This window comes from Oncorhynchus mykiss, chromosome 2 (assembly GCF_013265735.2).
Source record: "Oncorhynchus mykiss isolate Arlee chromosome 2, USDA_OmykA_1.1, whole genome shotgun sequence".
Taxonomy (NCBI): Eukaryota; Metazoa; Chordata; class Actinopteri; order Salmoniformes; family Salmonidae; genus Oncorhynchus; species Oncorhynchus mykiss.
Window position 1 is genome coordinate 91,969,962 of NC_048566.1, and position 22,500 is coordinate 91,992,461.

General features: G+C 38.2%; 1 protein-coding gene across 1 annotated transcript in view; it reads left to right on the forward strand.

The window, feature by feature from the left end:
- Window positions 1-22,500, forward strand: part of LOC110502371 (copine-8-like) — a 70,916-nt gene that overhangs the window by 32,810 nt on the left and 15,606 nt on the right. Inside the window, exons 6-13 of the mRNA XM_036959047.1 lie at window positions 2,232-2,308; window positions 5,166-5,229; window positions 10,997-11,100; window positions 11,978-12,082; window positions 14,230-14,271; window positions 16,644-16,719; window positions 16,967-17,023; window positions 17,639-17,700. Of these exons, the coding sequence (XP_036814942.1) occupies window positions 2,232-2,308; window positions 5,166-5,229; window positions 10,997-11,100; window positions 11,978-12,082; window positions 14,230-14,271; window positions 16,644-16,719; window positions 16,967-17,023; window positions 17,639-17,700 (587 nt within the window). The remainder of the gene's footprint in view (window positions 1-2,231; window positions 2,309-5,165; window positions 5,230-10,996; window positions 11,101-11,977; window positions 12,083-14,229; window positions 14,272-16,643; window positions 16,720-16,966; window positions 17,024-17,638; window positions 17,701-22,500) is intronic.

Sequence of the window (22,500 nt, forward strand, 5' to 3'; positions counted from 1 at the left end):
AACGTCGTAAATTGTTGGTTATCTGTACGAACCCAGTCTTCACTATGAGTCATCCATACATCAATTGTCTTAAATCATTTATTTATTACTAACTAATTCACAGAAATGCATAAACAAACAAACAAAGTCAATGTGGTTACAAGAAATGATAGGAGAATGTGCCCTAGTGGGCTAAACCGGCATCACGGCTTGTTAGACAAAAGGGAAGTGGGGGTCGACTAAGAAGTCACGACAGAGTTAATAATTATAACAAATGAAATGCTAATCCTTTACACATGACTCACACATGGGTCACTCATTCGGGAACAATTGCAATCAATATGTATATTTACGCTCAGTGTGTCGTCTTGATCGCTGGTGAAAAGTTTGTTTCTTTTGTAGAATTGTCCGTCTCTCTCTCTCTCTCTCTCTCTCTCTCTCTCTCTCTCTCTCTCTCTCTCTCTCTCTCTCTCTCTCTCTCTCTCTCTCTCTCTCTCTCTGTTTTGGTTAGAGTGGATTGTTCAGAGTGACATTCATTGATTCGTTATAGATTGGATGTTTTGGCAGTTGTCGTTCTTCGCATTCAAAGATACCGAATTCCTAGCTGCAGACTAGTAATTCATATCAAAGACTTGTTCTTATTCTGTCGGTATCGATAGTCTAAGAGTTTAACCACGTGGTTAAAAGATTCAGCAATGGTCTACAGCCTTTGTCCCCTCGTAATGGAGGAAAACATGGTCTAGTTGAGAATTTCTCAAAGGTTTTATTCGGAATTGCAGAAAAGGGGCTGTCCCAAGATGCCTGACCCTCCTTCATTAAACAGTCCAAAATCACATTGTAAAATTGTGTAAACAGTATCATACTCACTCATTCATCTTATACAACAATTAGATGTAAACCTCATATCTGAGGCTATTATATAAACAGCGTTATGGTAATGTGGCCGCACCGTCTCCCATGAGCTTCCCCAAGTTGTAACAAACGGACCAGTTTGTAGCTGGATTCTTCACCGATATTTTATACCTTCTCCGGAACGTAAACGTTGTTCGGACCTCAAGTTCTGTGAGGTGGAAGAAATTCCTTTGTTCTCTATGAAACTTCACTCTATCTCTTATACTGTGTGGCCATGAGGCAGGGTCTTCTCCTCAGGAATTTACGACCTCTCTCTGATCACAGCAGTCTGGTTGAAGGAGGCAGGGGGAGGCAGGAAGAGGGGGATGTGGCTTGCTGTACCCAAAGAGGGCAACGTCATGACACCTGTATATGTTACCTATATGTTGCCTGTATGTGTTACCTATATGTTACCTGTATGTTACAATACCTGTATGTGTTACCTGTATGTTACCTGTATGTGTTACCTATATGTTACAATACCTGTATGTGTTACCTGTATGTTACAATACCTGTATGTGTTACCTGTATGTGTTACCTGTATGTTACAATACCTGTATGTGTTACCTATATGTTACAATACCTGTATGTGTTACCTGTATTTTACAATACCTGTATGTGTTACCTGTATGTTACCTGTATGTGTTACCTATATGTTACAATACCTGTATGTGTTACCTGTATTTTACAATACCTGTATGTGTTACCTATATGTTACCTATATGTTACCTGTATGTGTTACCCATATGTTACCTGTATATGTTACCTATATGTTACCTGTATGTGTTACCTATGTGTTACCTGTATGTTACAATACCTGTATGTGTTACCTGTATGTTACCTGTATGTGTTACCTATATGTTACAATACCTGTATATGTTACCTGTATGTTACAATACCTGTATATGTTACCTGTACGTGTTACCTGTATGTGTTACCTGTATTTATTCTTATGTTCATCATGCCTTGTAGTCTGATCTCAAGGTCCTCATCATGTATGGATGTCATTATTCATCATATATAGTATGTATGGGAAGCTTGACAAAAACATTGGTCCAAACATGAATGTCCTGCTGTTGTCGTGGTAGTGGCTAAGCCAGGCTCCTGAGTGTTTAGGTGTTAGATGGAAGAAAAGACAGATTGAAAAGCATAGCTATAATCAGTGTCACTTTTTCATATAATCGCCCTGGTCTGCTTGCTTGGCTTTGGTGCTCTCACATTCATGCTGAACATCCTACAGAAAATACTGTACAGCAAATTACAGTTTTTCCCCATCCATCTTTTGAGGCATTTCTCTCTCTCTCTCTCTCTCTCTCTCTCTCTCTCTCTCTCTCTCTCTCTCTCTCTCACTGTGTGTGTAGGACTTCCTGGGCCAGGCGTTCTGTACCCTGGGGGAGGTGGTAGGCTCCATGGGAAGCCGCATGGAGAAACCTCTCATGTAAGTAATGTACCATTCTTTCTCTCTCACACACACACAAACACACACATCCCTGTTCCCTGTCGTCGCTATTTTGTCCTATTTTGTCCTGTTTTGTCCTCATTATTAAAAGCCAGGCCCAAGAGGCAACATAAATTAGATGGTTTAAAGGGCTGTATTTTTTTTTTAGCAATTTTGCATAGTTGGTATTCCATTTATGTGTATTCTACGGTGGGGCCAATCTCAGTCAATTTAGGAAAAAGATTGAAATTCAATGCATTAATCCTCCTACATTACCACCTTCAGAACTCTTGGCTGTTGGCTAAGCAAGGTTACCGCAAATTATTGTTGAGCAATACAAGAACCTTGTTCATGCCTATTTAATGAAACTCAGTTCATGTTTGTATTGAGCACAAAACCAGGCATCCCCACTGAGTTTAGAACATAAGAAATCCGTTAGCAGATGACAACTTCACTTTATAATGCAGAAACATTTTTTTAATCCAATGTATGAGATTCCAGCAATGTTGTTACTACCAGCTGCTGCTTTCACACAACAGGATAAGGCGGGGGGACCGTGAGTGGGGTGACCCTCACCCAACTGTGTGTGTGTGTGTGGGAGATTATGTACGTATGAAAATGTGTTGTTGCAGCTGAATGGGTCAGCAGAAGAATGACACACAAGACGATGATGATGTAGGAATGAGCTGCTGTCATCAAGTTACATAATCATCTCAGGATGCACTTTTTCTGTGTGTGTGTGTGTGTGTGTGTGTGTGTGTGTGTGTGTGTGTGTGTGTGTGTGTGTGTGTGTGTGTGTGTGTGTGTGTGTGTGTGTGTGTGTGTGTGTGTGTGTGTGTGTGTGTTTTGAATGCAGTCAGCCCACTGTATCTAAAAGAGGCCCCTTTATTTACATAGAAAAAGCCGAGTCAAAAGTGTGGTCACTAGATTGGATAGATAATATTGTAGTAGATATAAGATAGTACATATAAGATAGTACATATAAGATAGTACACCAGACGTACTAAACACTGTTGTCTTTAGACAGATGATATCAGGATATCAAGACAGACGTCTTTCATGAACTTATTCTACCGTTACACATGACCGGTATCCCTCTTTTACACTATCCTGTGATACCCACCAGAACCGTACTGTGATGGTCCAGATTTTCTTTTCACTTTGTCGGTTCTAGTGCCGACAAAACCGTTTTAATGGTAGATAGGTGAGACAGAAGAGTATAGATCAGGTCATGTTGCTGGTATCAAAGTCCGATTCTCATGTCGTCCCTTTTCTAGACTATAGATAATATATATATTTTTATGTTGTATTGTCACATACACCAGATAGGTGTACTGGAATGTGTTGTTTTATAGGGTAAGCCATAGCAATACAGCACCCTGGAGCAAATGTGTGTTAAGTGCTTTGCTCAAGGGCACAGACAGATTTTTCACCTTGTCGACTCAGGTATTTGAACCGGCAACATTTCGTTTAATGGCCCAACGCTCTAACCGTTCAGCTACCTGCTGCCCTAATGAACCACATCAGAACCACATCAAGTGTGTAAAGAATCTAATTGAAGGACTTGTGTGAACTGCACAGTTTATTCAATGTTATTCCTTTTCTACTGAATCCCTTCCATCTCTTTCATATTCTCCCTCTGTCTTCCTCCTCTCTCTCAATTCAATTCAATTCAATGGGCTTTATTGGCATGGGAAACGTGTTAACATTGCCAAAGCAAGTGAGGTAGATATTATACAAAAGTGAAATAAACAATAAAAATTAACAGTAAACATTACACATACAGAAGTTTCAAAACAATAAAGACATTACAAATGTCATATTATATATATATACAGTGTTGTAACAATGTACAAATAGTTAAAGTACACAAGGTAAAATAAATAAGCATAAATATGGGTTGTATTTACAATGGTGTTTGTTCTTCACTGGTTGCCCTTTTCTTGTGGCAACAGGTCACAAATCTTGCTGCTGTGATGGCACACTGTGGAACTTCACCCAGTAGATATGGGAGTTTATCAAAATTGGATTTTCTCTCTCTCTCTCTCTCTCGTTCACTATCCCTCTCTCTCTTGTTCTTTCTCTCTCACACTATCTCTCTCTTGTTCGCTCTCGCGCTCTTGCTCCCTTTCTCTCTCATTCACTATCTCTCTCGTGCTCTCGCTCCCAATCTCTCTCTCTCTCTCTCTCTCTCTCTCTCTCTCTCATTCTCTTGCTCTCTCGCTCTCTCATTCTCTTGCTCTCTCTCCCTCTCTCTCTCCCTCCCCCCCTCTCTCTCTTCCTCCCTCTCATTCTTTCGTCTCTCTATCACGCTCAGTCTCTCGTTCACTATTTCACTGACTTTCTCTCCTCCTCTCACACTCAGTCTCTCTCCATCCCCCTTTCTCTTGCCCCCCCCCCCCTCAATGCCAAGGTTTTGTGCTCACTGCTCACCCAGTCAGTTCATTTCAGAGAGTGCCTCTCACTCCCTGTGCCTCTGAGAGCCCCTCAAGTCTCAGACACCAGACGGATTTCAAAGACTCACTTAAATTTTACATCGATTTTCCTCCATGCATGTTTTTGCATAATCCCGGCAACATTACCTAGCTCTCCTTAGCCAAAAAAACAACATTGCTCTCTCCAGTCTGAACCAAGCCTTTGGCTTCTAACAGTAATTTAATTAGTCTGTTTTCTGACTTGAAGTTTGTTCTGTATGTCGGCATTCTGTACAAAACACTAAGCCTAGGCCTCATGGAAGCTATTGACGATTCACGCATGCCATGGATGTGGACGGACAGCGAGCCATGAATAAATAATCAAATGTACAGTAACATAGATAGAAGAATGATTCCAGTCCCTTTTTTGTGTGTTGTAACAGTGGGATTCCAGGGAAGAAGTGTGGAACTATCATAGTGAGAGCAGAGGAGCTGAGCAATTGCAGGGTGAGTTATTTTTGTGTGTTTAAAAAAAAAACTCACTTGCAGTATGAAGCTGTTGTTTAGCCCCTTGAATGAACAGGCATCATCAAAATGGACAACTTTAGCCTTTTAAACAGTGAATGTTTAGTCATACATACAGTATCCACATACTCCAACAAACAAACACACGCACACACTCACATACGCGAACACACATGCACAAACATTATTTTAAGTGTAAGCACAGAAATCACACGTTGCCTGTTTCCCAACGAGTAGTCCTCTATGTACTACAGTGACCTTAAACCCAACACCTACAGTTTCTTTGGAAGGTATTCAGACCCCTTGACTTTTTCCACTACATTATCCATAATGACAAAGTGAAAACAGAAATACCTTATTTACATAAGTATTCAGACCCTTTGCTGTATGACTGGAAATTGAGCTCAGATGCATCCTGTTTCCATTGATCATCATTGATATGTTTCTACAAATTGATTGGAGGCGACCTGTGGTAAATTCAATTGCTTGGACATGATTTGGAAAGACACACCCTGTCTATATAAGGTCCCACACTTGACAGTTGTGGTAGCAATTCTATAGGAAAAGAGATTGCACTAGCAGGCTGAGGCTAGCAAGCTAGCAGAATGGCCTTAGAAGGACGTCGCGACGGAGGAAAGTCTGTTTTAGCCTCCGCGTTTGGTGACGTCGATAGACCAGTCTTGATGGTTTAGTAGGGTTCAGAGTAGCAGAGGGGTCCAAGTCCAATTGGAAAAATAGGTATAGTGGCCCAAGAAATTGGCCGATGGATCTATTCAGCTAACAGTCCAATATGCTCTAGACAGCTAGCGTGCCGCGGCTAGCAGCTAGCGGGCCGTGGCTAGCAGGCTAGCAGATGGGCATTCAGAGGACGTCGCGGGGTAGGGGCCAGTTGAGTACCCCCTAGAGCAGGTTACGTTGGTAGTCCAGTCGTGAAGGATCGGTGGGGTTCCGTGCCCTGTACCGGCAGTAGAAGGGGTCCGGGCATTGTAGCCCAGGAGTGGCTGATGGGCCTCTTCAGCTAGCTGGGAGAATGGGCCTAGCATGGGCTAGCTCCAGGCTAATTGGTGCTTGCTTCGGGACAGAGGTTAGCCAGGAGTAGTCACTCGGGTTGCAGCTAGCCAGCTGCGATGATCCGGTGAAAAGGTTCAGAGCTTGCGGTAGGAATCCGGGGATATGGAGAGAAAATAGGTCCAGTATGCTCTGGTTTGAGTCGTGTTGTACAAACTGGCGAGAGCTTTCCGAGCTAAACGTTATCTGATGACCGCTATCAGTGGTTAGCTGACTACTAGCTAGTAGCTAGTGAGCTGGCTAGCTTCTGTTGGGGGATTCCGGTTCCGAGGTAAATAAAAGAACAGATCCACACCACGTTGGGTGAGGCGGGTTACAGGAGAGTATTTTGAAGTTGAGGTTTAGAAAAATACGAAACAAATATATGCGAAGAAAAATATATAAAAAGATATATACATGGAACATGACAAGATGAAGGACAAAGACGTCTGACTGCTACGCCATCTTGGATTAAGAGGCCATGCAATTTAGAGGCCATGCAATTCAGTACTCATCTATAAAACAATAGCAATTTAGATCAAAAGAGTCCATATTAACAAAGGAAATTGAAGGACTAACAGTACAGTAGATAGCAATAAAAACTGTACCCTAAAGGCACAGAATAAGTTAGAGGAAAAACAAAAAGAAATGGAGGAACTTATTCAAGAAAGATCCAGTGTAATATATTATAAAAAATAAAGCGAACTGGATGGAATATGGGGGAAATTCACCAAATTATTTTTCAATCTTCAATATAGAAATGCTACCAAATTTTTTTATTGAAACTTGTTACAAATGATGGAGTCACGCATGATTCACCGAATGATGTTGTGAAAGAGGAAGTAAAGTACTTTAAGAATATGTTTTCATTTCAGTCTCCTCCATCTCCACTAACTGAAACCAATTGTATTGATTTTTTTTCCTAATAATAATGTAAAATTAATATCTGTACAGACAGACTCAGGTCAAGGCCAAATTACAGAGGAGGAACTTCTTGATGCAATGAAAGCCTTTAAGGCTGGGAAAACTCCAGGGCTGGATGGCATACCAGTTGAAGTATACCAATTTTGGGGGGATTTTCCCAGAGGACCGTTATTAGAATGTTTTAACCACTCCTATATAAATGGTAGATTATTGGACACGCAACAAGAAGGTCTGATATCATTATTACTGAAACAGGACCCAAGTGGTTGCGTCTAACACTTCAGTGCTGTGATGCAAAAATCCTAGCTAAATGCTTGGTGCATAGAATGAAAAAAGTATTGTCAGATATTATTCATCCTAATCAGACAGGTTTTTTTTATATGGACGATACATTGGAGATAATATAAGACAAGTACTGGAAACAATAGAATTCTTTGAAATAACAGGGACACCAGGCCTGGTTTTCATAGCTGATTTTGATAAGGCCTTTGATAAAGTTCGACTGGAGTTTATAAATTCCTAGAATATTTCAAATTTGGCGAATCTCTTATAAAATGTGTTAAAGTTATGTATAGTAACCCTAGGTGTAAAATAGTAAATAATGTCTACATCTCAAAAAGTTTTAAACTGTCTAGAGGAGTAAAACAAGGTTGTCCACTATCGGCATATCTAATTATTATTGCCATTGAATTTGTTGGCTGTTAAAATTAGATCCAACAATAATATTAAGGGATTAGAAATCCGTGGTTTAAAAACAAAGGTGTCATTGATTCATGTTTTCTTTTAAGACCACAATTAGAATTCCTCCACGGCATCATAGATGATCTAGAAACCAAATTATGATAAGTGTATTAATATTGATAATAATATTACGTATAAGATCACAAAAAAATAAAAAATGTACATTACTGTGTAGTTTACCAATAAAATGGTCTGACGGGGATGTGGACATACTCGGTATACAAATCCCAAAAGATAGAAATGATCTCACTTCAATACATTTTTATAGAAAGTTAGCAAAAATAGATAAGATCTTGCTACCATGGAAAGGAAAATACCTGTCTATTTGTGGAAAAATCACCCTGCTTAACTCTTTTGTCATATCACAGTTTACCTATTTGCTTATGGTTTAGCCTACACCTAGTGACCTGCTTTTTAAATTTAATGAACAAAAGATATTCAATTTTATTTGGAATGGCAAGCCAGAAAAATTAAAAGGGCCTATTTATATAACTAATATGAATTCGGGGGGCAGAAATGATTAAATATTAAAGCATTAGACCTCTCACTAAAGGCATCAGTCATACTAAAGTTATACTTCAATCCAAACGGGTTCTCTAGTAAATTCGTAGGAATGTTTCACCCCATTTTCAAGAAGGGCCTTTTTCCCTTTATTCAGATTACACCTGCTCACTTTCGGTTGTTTAAAAGGGAATAATCTACAAAATATCATTCTTTTTTAAACAAGCCTTAGGAAGTTGGTTGCAATTTCAGTTTAATCCACCTGAAAAGACAGAACAAATAATTCAACAGATATTGTGGTTAAACTCAAATATACTAATTGATTTTAAAAAATGATGAACTGTTTAAAAAAGGTATAATTTTAGTGAATGATATCATAAATAGGACCGGTGGAGTTATGTCACACATGCAGCTAACACAGACATATGGAAATATCTGCTCTACCCAAAATTACAACCAACTAATTGCAGTATTACCACAAAAATGGCAAGTAGAAGGGGAAAAAAGTAAGGAACTTGTCTGACGGTCCTGTATTAAAGAACATAAATGGTTAAAGAAAAGTGTGATAAATAAAAACATATACAAATTTCATTTAAGGACCAAAAAACTGACAGCTGTGCCATATAAATTGCAAAATAATTGGGAAGAGATTTTCGATGTCCCCATTCCATGGCACATGGTTTATGAATTGGCTCGCAAAACAACGCCGGATTCAAAACTTTGAATTTTTAATTTCAATTACTATACAAAATTCTTGCAACCAATAGAATGTTATATATATGGGGGATACAGTCTTCCCAGCTCTGCAGATTTTGCTGTGAGGAGGCAGAGTCATTAGATCATTTATTTTGGTGCTGTCCATAAGTAGCTCATTTTTGGTCACAGGTCCAGGAATGGCTGAAGAATTGCAACATTTGCCTAGAACTAACGCTGCAGATAGCAATACTGGGTGATTTGAAAAGCCATAGTCAATCAATCAATAATATAATAATGATTTGATCAAAAAAATGTATCTTTGATTTACAATCTGTAGAAGCTATGAGAATAGAAAGGTTCAGTACTTTTGTGAAGCATCACAGCACAGTTGAAAAATATATGGCAATTAGAAATCCAAAATGGATGGTGTTAAGAGATGGGAGGGGTTGAATGGAGCTGAAGGGTGGGACTAATAACAAGATAACCAATGTAAAACATACAGGGTCTGTAAAATGTATATAGGTTCAGATATTTTGTGAAATAGCACAGTTACAAATAGAAATCAAACTGGATGGACATCAGAAATAGAGGAAGGACTAAAAACAAACTAAATAGAACTATTGTAAAATAGATTGTGTCTGTAAAATGTGTATAGTATGTATAAACAGAAGGTAGAAGCCTAAGTGTTATTGTTTGCGGGGAATAATAAAGGTATATTCTAAAAAAACGTATGTATATCTATATAGGTATGTATGTATGTATGTTTATGTATTCATATGTATGGGTATGTACGTGTATGTATATGGGTATATACATGTATATTTACAAAAAAAAGATATGGGGGATTGGAAACGATGCAGGCAATTACATTGATGGAAGCAACAATCTTTCTGCAATATTAAGCTGATCCACCTCTTTAAAAAAAAGATTGAACTCTTTGACCTGAATACCAAGCGTCTGTATGAAACCTGGCACCATCCCTACAGTGATGCATGGTGGTTGGGGAGACTAGTTAGGATCGAGGGAAAGATGAGCAGAGCAAAACACAGAGATCCTTGATGAAAACCTGCTCCAGAGTGCTCAGAACCTCAGACTGGGGCGAAGGTTCACTTTCCAACAGGACAACAACCTTTCCAACAGGACACAGCTAAGACAACGCAGGAATGGCTTTGGGTCAAGTCTCTGACTGTCCTTGAGTGGGCCAGCCAGAGCCCGGACTTGAACCCAATCGAACATCTCTGGAGAGACCTGAAAATAGCTGTGCAGCAACGCTCCCCATCCAGCCTGACAGAGCTTGAGATGATCTGCAGAGAAGAATGGGAGAAACTCCCCAAATACAGGTGTGCCAAGCTTGTAGCGTCATACCCAAGAAGGCTCGATGCTGTTGTCATTGCCGAAGGTGCTTCTTCAAAGTACTGAGTAAAGGGTCCTAATACTTATGTAAATGTGATATTTCTGATTTTTATTTGTAATAAATTAGCAAAATGTCTAAACCTGTTTATGCTTTGTCATTATGGAGTATTGTGTGTAGATTGATGAGGAACTTAAATAATTTAATACATTTTTGTATTAAGGATGTAAGGTAACAAAATGTGGAAAAAGTCAAGGGGTCTGAATACTTTCTGAAGGCACTGTACATCGACCTCGTCAAGAAGTTCGGATCTCTTGAAATAAGGGCTAAGGTGTTAGGGTGACAGTCACTGGACCCAGATTCGAGTTCCGGTCAGGGCTAACCCCTGAATTCGCTACAATACTGAGGCCCCCAGCCAATCAAAATTGGTCCCTGTCTGTGGTGTTGATTGTCTGGCTGTTCCATTCATCTGTAACCTGGTCTCTCTAGGAGTCAGTGATGCTGCAGTTCTGTGGGAACAAGTTGGACAAGAAAGACTTCTTTGGGAAGTCTGATCCTTTTCTGGTCTTCTACCGCAGTAATGAGGACGGATCGTAAGTTGTCAATCGTTGATCCAGTTTTCCATTTTGTACAAAACATCTTTCAAAATCTAATCAAAAATGGATTAATTTGCAACCATTAACGTTTGTAAAGTGTTATTCAAAATATTCTAGTTTTTTTTACTCTAAGACAAAACCCACCCAGATACTGTACTATATTTGGTGTTTGCCCATACACAGTGGGAAAAAGGCCTGTAGACAATGAACAAATACTGTACACTCTCCAAACAGCAATAGTATATGGTTACATGTGCGGTAAATACTAATGTCCATGTCCTATACACCCCAGCTGAGACAGACACAGAGCGTATAGGTGGTGAGGGATGAGTGGACGTGAAAGAGAGGATGAGAGGAGATAAAGAGAATGAAAGGAGAGGAAAAGAAAAATAATGGGTCGTTGAGACTGGGTTGAGCACACGTTGTATGAGATGTCCTTGTCCAGCAGATGTTTTTATGAAAGCAGACTCCCTTTGTTTTGCGTTTAACGCATATGGCTTTTGTGCAGCTGGGTATTAACTGAAGCAGTTTAAATGGCCAGCTCCAGGGCACAACAGCAGTATGCTGCCTGCCCATCCTGAACACCTGGTCACACTGTGTGCTGTTTAAGAGCAGTTGTTGTTGTTGTTTTGTTTAGATTTTTAAAGACAAAAATATGACAAACTTAATACTAATTAAGAAAACAAATGTAAACAAACATAGCAAAGTTTGAGTTGGAAAACTGAGTCTTGAAAGGGTTCCAATACTGTAACGTGTGTGTGTGTGTGTGTGTGTGTGTGTGTGTGTGTGTGTGTGTGTGTGTGTGTGTGTGTGTGTGTGTGTGTGTGTGTGTGTGTGTGTGTGTGTGTGTGTGTGTGTGTGTGTATTTTTCTAGGTTTACTATCTGCCATAAGACAGAGGTTGTAAAGAACACTCTGGACCCAGTGTGGCAGGCCTTCAAGATCCCTGTCAAGGCCCTGTGCAACGGCGATTATGATAGGTAACTGATACCAGAGATGCAGGTAACTGATACCAGAGATGCAGGTAACTGATACCAGAGATACAGGTAACTGATACTAGAGATGCAGGTAACTGATACCAGAGATGCTTGTAACTGATACCAGATATGCAGGTAACTGATACCAGAGATTCAGGTAACTGATACCAGAGATTCAGGTAACTGATACCAGAGATACAGGTAACTGATACCAGAGATGCAGGTAACTGATACCAGAGATGCAGGTAACTGATACCAGAGATGCAGGTAACTGATACCAGAGATACAGGTAACTGATACCAGAGATGCAGGTAACTGATACCAGAGATGCAGGTAACTGATACCAGAGATGCAGGTAACTGATACCAGAGATACAGGTAACTGATACCAGAGATACAGGTAACTGGTACCAGAGATACAGGTAACTGGTACCAGAGATGCAGGTAACTGATACCAGAGATACAGGTAACTGATACCAGAGATGCAGGTAACTGATACCAGAGATACAGGTAACTGGTATCAGAGATGCAGGTAACTGATACCAGAGATGCAGGTAACTGATACCAGAGATGCAGGTAACTGATACCATAGATACAGGTAACTGATACCAGAGATGCAGGTAACTGGTAACAGAGATACAGTTAACTGATACCAGAGATGCAGGTAACTGATACGAGAGATACAGGTAACTGATACCAGAGATGCAGGTAACTGATACCAGAGATACAGGTAACTGATACCAGAGATGCAGGTAACTGATACCAGAGATGCAGGTAACTGGTAACATAGATACAGGTAACTGGTACCAGAGATGCAGGTAACTGATACCAGAGATACAGGTAACTGGTATCAGAGATGCAGGTAACTGATACCAGAGATGCAGGTAACTGATACCAGAGATGCAGGTAACTGATACCAGAGATGCAGGTAACTGATACCAGAGATGCAGGTAACTGGTACCAGAGATACAGGTAACTGGTACCAGAGATACAGGTAACTGATACCAGAGATGCAGGTAACTGGTACCAGAGATACAGGTAACTGGTACCAGAGATACAGGTAACTGATACCAGAGATGCAGGTAACTGGTACCAGAGATGCAGGTAACTGGTACCAGAGATGCAGGTAACTGGTATCAGAGATACAGGTAACTGGTACCAGAGATGCAGGTAACTGATACCAGAGATGCAGGTAACTGGTACCAGAGATGCAGGTACTGTAACTGATACCAGAGATACAGGTAACTGATACCAGAGATGCAGGTAACTGGTAACAGAGATGCAGGTAACTGGTACCAGAGATGCAGGTAACTGATACCAGAGATGCAGGTAACTGGTACCAGAGATGCAGGTAACTGGTACCAGAGATGCAGGTACTGTAACTGATACCAGAGATGCAGGTAACTGATACCAGAGATGCAGGTAACTGGTACCAGAGATACAGGTAACTGATACCAGAGATGCAGGTAACTGATACCAGAGATGCAGGTAACTGATACCAGAGATGCAGGTAACTGATACCAGAGATGCAGGTACTGTAAATGACAGATGCATAGATTCAGTACTTTGAAATAAAACTGAGAATGGCCTCTCCTCAACATTAAAATGTATACACTCCAGTTATAAAATATTTATATAAATCAAATGTATTACTATAATAAATGCAATCCACTCTATAGGAATGACCAGAGCTAGCTAGGCCTCTTGGGTGTGATGTCTGCCTATATCACTAAGCAACAGAAACAAACCCCAACCCACAAATAACTAGGTATCAGTATTCCTCTGTACTTTGTAGTTGACCACAGACCATTTCTAGAACCACTTTAGGATTCAGGTACAAAGCAGTGGCTGCTGCTACGATCTTTATTTTTTTGTGACCCGTGACTCCTGCAATCTTTAGCATATTGAATCCCAATAGCAGACATAACTTCCTGAGAGCAGTCCTCTTAGAGCCAGACCATCTTCTTACACAGATGAGCGCTTCTCATTTAAACAGAGATTCTCAATCAGCACACTAATTGTTTTTTTTTCTAATGGAATTTCTCTCTGTCTCTCTCTCTCTCTCTCTCTGTCTTTCTCTCTCTGTCTATCTCTCTCTCTCTCTCTCTCTCTCTCTCTCGCTCTCTCGCTCTCTCTCTCTCTGTCTCTCAGGAGCATAAAGGTGGAGGTGTATGATTGGGACAGAGATGGAGGGTAGGTACTGTCTCAGACACACATATACACACATGTACACACACACGTGTACACACACACATGTACACACACACACACACACACACACACCACTTTTTTATCACATGATAATGTGAGACAACACACTATATAGGCATCCACAAAAATACAGACATTGATGAAATGGCATTGAATTAAATAGACAAAATATATTGTATCTCTATGAGAAGCAATAACTCTCCACTGTGATGGATGAGGAGGTTGGGAGGATGAGGAGGTTGGGAGGATGAGGAGGTTGGGAGGGAGGATGAGGAGGTTGGGAGGATGAGGAGGTTGGGAGGATGAGGAGGTTGGGAGGATGAGGTCACAGCTGGTAGGTACCACATCCGTTCAGGGGTATCTGACACTGAGTACTGTTGCATGCACACAATAATATGATTCTTGTGGATAGTCAGATGAATATAATAGTTTGTTTCAAACTTTTGCCTGCTTTACAAGAAGAACAGTGTTGCCACATGCGCAGATCAAATACAACGCTTGAATGCCCATTTAGCTGTTTACATGTAATTCCAAAGATTGCTCAGAAAACCAGGTGTTTTAATCGGCGTATCCTTACTTCGATTATGACCTTACGCCGATTAAGATAAGCAGAGTAAGGTGTCTACATGACTAATGCCATACTCAGCCTACTGCCATAATCAGTTTAATATCGATTTATTAGTGTGTATGTACAGTGCCTTGCGAAAGTATTCGGCCCCCTTGAACTTTGCGACCTTTTGCCACATTTCAGGCTTCAAACATAAAGATATAAAACTGTATTTTTTTGTGAAGAATCAACAACAAGTGGGACACAATCATGAAGTGGAACGACATTTATTGGATATTTAAAACTTTTTTAACAAATCAAAAACTGAAAAATTGGGCGTGCAAAATTATTCAACCCCCTTAAGTTAATACTTTGTAGCGCCACCTTTTGCTGCGATTACAGCTGTAAGTCGCTTGAGGTATGTCTCTATCAGTTTTGCACATCGAGAGACTGAAATTTTTTCCCATTCCTCCTTGCAAAACAGCTCGAGCTCAGTGAGGTTGGATGGAGAGCATTTGTGAACAGCAGTTTTCAGTTCTTTCCACAGATTCTCGATTGGATTCAGGTCTGGACTTTGACTTGGCCATTCTAACACCTGGATATGTTTATTTTTGAACCATTCCATTGTAGATTTTGCTTTATGTTTTGGATCATTGTCGTGTTGGAAGACAAATCTCCGTCCCAGTCTCAGGTCTTTTGCAGACTCCATCAGGTTTTCTTCCAGAATGGTCCTGTATTTGGCTCCATCCATCTTCCCATCAATTTTAACCATCTTCCCTGTCCCTGCTGAAGAAAAGCAGGCCCAAACCATGATGCTGCCACCACCATGTTTGACAGTGGGGATGGTGTGTTCAGGGTGATGAGCTGTGTTGCTTTTACGCCAAACATAACATTTTGCATTGTTGCCAAAAAGTTCAATTTTGGTTTCATCTGACCAGAGCACCTTCTTCCACATGTTTGGTGTGTCTCCCAGGTGGCTTGTGGCAAACTTTAAACAACACTTTTTATGGATATCTTTAAGAAATGGCTTTCTTCTTGCCACTCTTCCATAAAGGCCAGATTTGTGCAATATACGACTGATTGTTGTCCTATGGACAGAGTCTCCCACCTCAGCTGTAGATCTCTGCAGTTCATCCAGAGTGATCATGGGCCTCTTGGCTGCATCTCTGATCAGTCTTCTCCTTGTATGAGCTGACAGTTTAGAGGGACGGCCAGGTCTTGGTAGATTTGCAGTGGTCTGATACTCCTTCCATTTCAATATTATCGCTTGCACAGTGCTCCTTGGGATGTTTAAAGCTTGGGAAATCTTTTGTATCCAAATCCGGCTTTAAACTTCTTCACAACAGTATCTCGGACCTGCCTGGTGTGTTCCTTGTTCTTCATGATGCTCTCTGCGCTTTTAACGGACCTCTGAGACTGTCACAGTGCAGGTGCATTTATACGGAGACTTGATTACACACAGGTGGATTGTATTTATCATCATTAATCATTTAGGTCAACATTGGATCATTCAGAGATCCTCACTGAACTTCTGGAGAGAGTTTGCTGCACTGAAAGTAAAGGGGCTGAATAATTTTGCACGCCCAATTTTTCAGTTTTTGATTTGTAAAAAAGTTTGAAATATCCAATAAATGTCGTTCCACTTCATGATTGTGTCCCACTTGTTGTTGATTCTTCACAAAAAAATACAGTTTTATATCTTTATGTTTGAAGCCTGAAATGTGGCAAAAGGTCGCAAAGTTCAAGGTGGCCGAATACTTTCGCAAGGTACTGTAACTGTACTCAATGTGTGTGTTTGCTCACCCAGGCATGACTTCATTGGGGAGTTCAGCACCAGATACAGGGAGATGTCAAGAGGCCAGTCACAGTTCCACACCTATGAGGTAAAAAACACACACACAAACACACAAACACGCACACAACCTTGTCTCAGCTGTTTACCCAAACAATGAACCTTCCAGGGTATTGCACTAATTGTCTAAGCAATAACCTTTGCTCTCCCGCATCCATCTGCTTTCATGGCCTAGTCAGCCTATTAGATTGAGGAACAGAATTCAGTTAGACAGGCTTTATTTTCAACTTACGATCAACGAGACGAATTGAACCAAGCCCTGTTCTCCTTCTCTGCAGGTGGTAAATCAGAAGAAGAGAGACAAGAAGAAGAAGAGATACCTCAACTCAGGAACAGTGAGTTAATACCCTCTTCTACTCCACTTACCTTTCAACCCTAGCAATCCCTTAATGGGATTCTATCAATGTGATTCTGCACTTACGTATCTGTGCCTGTTCATAGCCCAAAGGAGTCACTGTTGAAAGACTAGTCTAGTCCTGCACTCTGTGTGCTGTTGCCAACTTTTCTATGGTTGTTGTACCATGTTGAAATAGGTGTACTCTATTGTGTACTCTATGGTGTATTCTATTGTGTACTCTATGTATTGTTTAAATAGCTGTACTCTATTGTGTACTCTATTGTGTACTCTATGTACTGTTGAACTAGGTGTGCTCTATTGTGTACTCTATGTATTGTTGAAATAGCTGTACTCTATGGTGTACTCTATGGTGTACTCTATGGTGTACTCTATGTATTGTTGAAATAGCTGTACTCTATGGTGTACTCTATGGTGTACTCTATTGTGTACTCTATGTACTGTTGAAATAGGTGTGGTAATACTGTAGTTCCACTGAAATCCCAATGTGTTTTAAAGGGATAGTTCACTTTTATAAAGTTTTAGGCTTATTATAAAGTCGGAAATAAGCTAAAACTTCAAAAAGTATCCCTTTAACCTCCGAACATGTTGCCAGGTAACCCTGCTGTCCTGCCTGGTGGACATGGAGCTCACCTTCCTGGACTACATCAAAGGGGGGTACGTTACAAAGTTTTGTTTTTAATTAAAGTCTCATTTGAATAGGGACACATTGAATGAAAGTTACATTTGAATAGGGACACATTGAATAAAAGTTAAATTTGAATAGGGACACATTGAATTGAAGTTGAATTTGAATAGGGACACATTGAATTAAAGTTGAATTTGAATAGGGACACATTGAATTGAAGTTGAATTTGAATAGGGACACATTGAATTAAAGTTGAATTTGAATAGGGACACATTGAATTGAAGTTGAATTTGAATAGGGACACATTGAATTAAAGTTGAATTTGAATAGGGACACATTGAATTAAAGTTAAATTTGAATAGGGACACATTGAATGAAAGTTAAATTTGAATAGGGACACATTGAATGAAAGTTAAATTTGAATAGGGACACATTGAATTGAAGTTGAATTTGAATAGGGACACATTGAATTAAAGTTGAATTTGAATAGGGACACATTGAATTGAAGTTGAATTTGAATAGGGACACATTGAATTAAAGTTGAATTTGAATAGGGACACGTTGAATTGAAGTTGAATTTGAATAGGGACACATTGAATTAAAGTTGAATTTGAATAGGGACACAGTGAATGAAAGTTAAATTTGAATAGGGACACATTGAATTGAAGTTGAATTTGAATAGGGACACATTGAATTAAAGTTGAATTTGAATAGGGACACAGTGAATGAAAGTTGAATTTGAATAGGGACACATTGAATTGAAGTTGAATTTGAATAGGGACACATTGAATTGAAGTTAAATTTGAATAGGGACACATTGAATGAAAGTTAAATTTGAATAGGGACACAGTGAATGAAAGTTAAATTTGAATAGGGACACATTGAATTGAAGTTGAATTTGAATAGGGACACGTTGAATTGAAGTTGAATTTGAATAGGGACACATTGAATTGAAGTTAAATTTGAATAGGGACACATTGAATTAAAGTTGAATTTGAATAGGGACACATTGAATTGAAGTTGAATTTGAATAGGGACACGTTGAATTGAAGTTGAATTTGAATAGGGACACATTGAATTGAAGTTAAATTTGAATAGGGACACATTGAATGAAAGTTAAATTTGAATAGGGACACATTGAATTGAAGTTGAATTTGAATAGGGACACGTTGAATTGAAGTTGAATTTGAATAGGGACACATTGAATTGAAGTTAAATTTGAATAGGGACACATTGAATGAAAGTTAAATTTGAATAGGGACACAGTGAATGAAAGTTAAATTTGAATAGGGACACATTGAATTGAAGTTGAATTTGAATAGGGACACGTTGAATTGAAGTTGAATTTGAATAGGGACACATTGAATTGAAGTTAAATTTGAATAGGGACACATTGAATGAAAGTTAAATTTGAATAGGGACACATTGAATTGAAGTTGAATTTGAATAGGGACACATTGAATTGAAGTTGAATTTGAATAGGGACACATTGAATTGAAGTTGAATTTGAATAGGGACACATTGAATTGAAGTTGAATTTGAATAGGGACACATTGAATTGAAGTTGAATTTGAATAGGGACACATTGAATTGAAGTTGAATTTGAATAGGGACACATTGAATTGAAGTTGAATTTGAATAGGGACACATTGAATTGAAGTTAAATTTGAATAGGGACACATTGAATTGAAGTTGAATTTGAATAGGGACACATTGAATTAAAGTCTCATTTGAATAGGGACACATTGAATTGAAGTTGAATTTGAATAGGGACGCATTAAATAAAAGTTAAATTTGAATAGGGACACATTGAATTGAAGTTGAATTTGATTAGGGACACATTGAATTGAAGTTGAATTTGAATAGGGACACATTGAATTGAAGTTGAATTTGAATAGGGACACATTGAATTGAAGTTGAATTTGAATAGGGACACATTGAATTGAAGTTGAATTTGAATAGGGACACATTGAATTAAAGTTGAATTTGAATAGGGACACATTGAATGAAAGTTGAATTTGAATAGGGACACATTGAATTGAAGTTAAATTTGAATAGGGACACATTGAATTGAAGTTGAATTTGAATAGGGACACATTGAATTAAAGTTGAATTTGAATAGGGACACATTGAATGAAAGTTGAATTTGAATAGGGACACATTGAATTAAAGTTGAATTTGAATAGGGACACATTGAATGAAAGTTGAATTTGAATAGGGACACATTGAATTGAAGTTGAATTTGAATAGGGACACATTGAATTAAAGTTGTATTTGATTAGGGACACATTGAATGAAAGTTAAATTTGACTGGGGACACATTGAATTGAAGTTAAATTTGAATAGGGACACATTGAATGAAAGTTAAATTTGAATAGGGACACATTGAATTGAAGTTGAATTTGAATAGGGACACGTTGAATTGAAGTTAAATTTGAATAGGGACACATTGAATTGAAGTTGAATTTGAATAGGGACACGTTGAATTGAAGTTGAATTTGAATAGGGACACATTGAATTGAAGTGAAATTTGAATAGGGACACATTGAATGAAAGTTAAATTTGAATAGGGACACATTGAATTGAAGTTGAATTTGAATAGGGACACGTTGAATTGAAGTTGAATTTGAATAGGGACACATTGAATTGAAGTTAAATTTGAATAGGGACACATTGAATGAAAGTTAAATTTGAATAGGGACACATTGAATTGAAGTTGAATTTGAATAGGGACACGTTGAATTAAAGTTGTATTTGATTAGGGACACATTGAATGAAAGTTAAATTTGAATAGGGACACATTGAATTGAAGTTAAATTTGAATAGGGACACATTGAATGAAAGTTAAATTTGAATAGGGACACATTGAATGAAAGTTAAATTTGAATAGGGACACATTGAATGAAAGTTAAATTTGAATAGGGACACATTGAATGTAAGTTGAATTTGAATAGGGACACATTGAATGTAAGTTGAATTTGAATAGGGACACATTGAATTAAAGTTAAATTTGAATACGGACACATTGAATGTAAGTTGAATTTGAATAGGGACACATTGAATTGAAGTTGAATTTGAATAGGGACACATTGAATGTAAGTTGAATTTGAATAGGGACACATTGAATTAAAGTTCAATTTGAATAGGGACACATTGAATTAAAGTTGAATTTGAAAAGGGACACATTGAATGTAAGTTGAATTTGAATAGGGACACATTGAATTAAAGTTCAATTTGAATAGGGACACATTGAATTAAAGTTAAATTTGAATAGGGACACATTGAATTAAAGTCTCATTTGAATAGGGACACATTGAATAAACGTTTAATTTGAATAGGGACACATTGAATGAAAGTTGAATTTGAATAGGGACACGTTGAATTGAAGTTGAATTTGAATAGGGACACATTGAATTGAAGTTAAATTTGAATAGGGACACATTGAATGAAAGTTAAATTTGAATAGGGACACAGTGAATGAAAGTTAAATTTGAATAGGGACACATTGAATTGAAGTTGAATTTGAATAGGGACACGTTGAATTGAAGTTGAATTTGAATAGGGACACATTGAATTGAAGTTAAATTTGAATAGGGACACATTGAATTAAAGTTGAATTTGAATAGGGACACATTGAATTGAAGTTGAATTTGAATAGGGACACGTTGAATTGAAGTTGAATTTGAATAGGGACACATTGAATTGAAGTTAAATTTGAATAGGGACACATTGAATGAAAGTTAAATTTGAATAGGGACACATTGAATTGAAGTTGAATTTGAATAGGGACACGTTGAATTGAAGTTGAATTTGAATAGGGACACATTGAATTGAAGTTAAATTTGAATAGGGACACATTGAATGAAAGTTAAATTTGAATAGGGACACAGTGAATGAAAGTTAAATTTGAATAGGGACACATTGAATTGAAGTTGAATTTGAATAGGGACACGTTGAATTGAAGTTGAATTTGAATAGGGACACATTGAATTGAAGTTAAATTTGAATAGGGACACATTGAATGAAAGTTAAATTTGAATAGGGACACATTGAATTGAAGTTGAATTTGAATAGGGACACATTGAATTGAAGTTGAATTTGAATAGGGACACATTGAATTGAAGTTGAATTTGAATAGGGACACATTGAATTGAAGTTGAATTTGAATAGGGACACATTGAATTGAAGTTGAATTTGAATAGGGACACATTGAATTGAAGTTGAATTTGAATAGGGACACATTGAATTGAAGTTGAATTTGAATAGGGACACATTGAATTGAAGTTAAATTTGAATAGGGACACATTGAATTGAAGTTGAATTTGAATAGGGACACATTGAATTAAAGTCTCATTTGAATAGGGACACATTGAATTGAAGTTGAATTTGAATAGGGACACATTGAATTAAAGTTGAATTTGAATAGGGACACATTGAATGAAAGTTGAATTTGAATAGGGACACATTGAATTGAAGTTGAATTTGAATAGGGACACATTGAATTGAAGTTGAATTTGAATAGGGACACATTGAATTGAAGTTGAATTTGAATAGGGACACATTGAATTAAAGTTGAATTTGAATAGGGACACATTGAATGAAAGTTGAATTTGAATAGGGACACATTGAATTGAAGTTAAATTTGAATAGGGACACATTGAATTGAAGTTGAATTTGAATAGGGACACATTGAATTAAAGTTGAATTTGAATAGGGACACATTGAATGAAAGTTGAATTTGAATAGGGACACATTGAATTAAAGTTGAATTTGAATAGGGACACATTGAATGAAAGTTGAATTTGAATAGGGACACATTGAATTGAAGT